The 1,358-nt window shown below is 50.1% G+C and overlaps 1 protein-coding gene across 2 annotated transcripts; it reads right to left on the bottom strand.

Annotated features, from left to right (window-relative positions):
* Positions 1-1,188, bottom strand: PPTG_19588. 2 transcript variants are annotated; one of them, XM_008918084.1, is made up of 3 exons: positions 688-753; positions 331-559; positions 1-254 (listed from the first exon to the last, which is right to left on the bottom strand). In XM_008918084.1, exons 1-2 carry the CDS (start codon positions 751-753, stop codon positions 359-361), a joined length of 267 nt encoding a protein of 88 aa, XP_008916332.1. In that variant the 3' UTR covers positions 1-254; positions 331-358. The 2 variants fall into 2 exon arrangements, with proteins under 2 accessions (XP_008916332.1, XP_008916331.1); XM_008918083.1 differs by having other exon boundaries at positions 1-559; positions 688-1,188.
* Between the last annotated feature and the right edge of the window lie 170 nt (positions 1,189-1,358).

Genomic DNA, 1,358 nt, shown 5'->3' with positions numbered 1-1,358 from the left:
ACGCTAAAATGTAAGTTGGTGTTGTTGCCAGCGAGCGTATATCGATAAATTCACTACAGAGCATATTGAGACAGCTGCACCAGCTGATCGCTCACCGTCGAGGGAGGCTGCATACCCACCACGGCTTGAGTTGAGCGACAGAGCCTAAGCAGGTAAAATTACAGACAGACTTGAACAGTCTGTCTGGTTACCTCTGAGCTGGCCAGCAGCTTGATGCAATTCGGAAACAAAGACTCCTGAGGACAGCACAATTCCTAACATGACTTTCGCGATGAGAAATCGAGACGGACTCTACAACCGGTTCAAATAGTGCCGTCCTATTGCACGTACACTAGATGGCATTTATGTCTCGCTGCATCTACTTGATGAGCGTCTCCATTACACTCTTGACGTGGGGCGGGTACAGCTTGGACACGACCACCTGGCGGTACAACACGTTGGCCTGCTCGCGCGCAAACTCGAGCGCCTTCTCCTGTTCGGAGCTGCCAGTCTTGAGTGCTTTGTTCTTGCGGAAGTCCTCCCTGACGCGCCGCGTAGCGTACGCGCGGAAGTTGTAGGTCTGTATAGAAGTAGGAAAGAAAGGAGAGGGTGGTTTAGTAAGAGTTTACTTTCTACGAAGTTCAGGGGAGTAAGCAGCCGAGAAAAACTGCAATAGAGAGAGGAGACACACATCTACACGACACGCACCTCGAACTTGGCTGCGTTGCGCAGCATCTCACGGTACAGACGAAGAACCGACGACGACGACGCCATTGCTAACTGGTCTTGAGGTGGAGGATTCAATACTGCTGGCCTATGGCCAATAGCAGCCCGTTTAACACTCAATACAAAATCTAAGTTTACGGGGAATGTTGCACCAGCGTAGTTTTTTTTTCCTTCGTGCTACACGCAAGCGAGATGATGCACTAACCACCATCATTCCCTCAACACTTGGACTTTGTATGTATTTCCATTTCTGATTCCGCCTTGACAATGATGCTTCCAGTGTCTGCAGCGGTCACAATCTGCAGCTTTCTAACGGGTCTGGACGCTCTCTCTCTTTCGCATTCGTGCTCCTTCTGGCTTCAACATCTCAACGGTTCTCCGTACTGGCAGTCGAAGCTTCCATCACTCGCTGATCCGCTCCACGCCGTTGCGTACAAGGCGATATACCTTCGCAGTCGATCGCTGCGCTTCAGTGGTCTGATAAAATCTGGTTCTGATTCTCCAGGTATCAGATCTTCTGATTCATACCATATTCCAAAGGAGAAACTATCATGTATCAAAGATTCCAACTTCAGCTTCGACGTATGGTTCGCCTTGCTACCGGAACAGCCTGACGGAGCGTATACTGGAGGCATCCTATACGGTCTCCAGTC

This window comes from Phytophthora parasitica, assembly GCF_000247585.1.
Source record: "Phytophthora parasitica INRA-310 unplaced genomic scaffold supercont2.138, whole genome shotgun sequence".
NCBI classification, from domain to species: domain Eukaryota; phylum Oomycota; class Peronosporomycetes; order Peronosporales; family Peronosporaceae; genus Phytophthora; species Phytophthora nicotianae.
The sequence above is the reverse complement of the archived record's forward strand: the minus strand, read 5'-3'. Positions and strand labels throughout refer to the sequence as shown.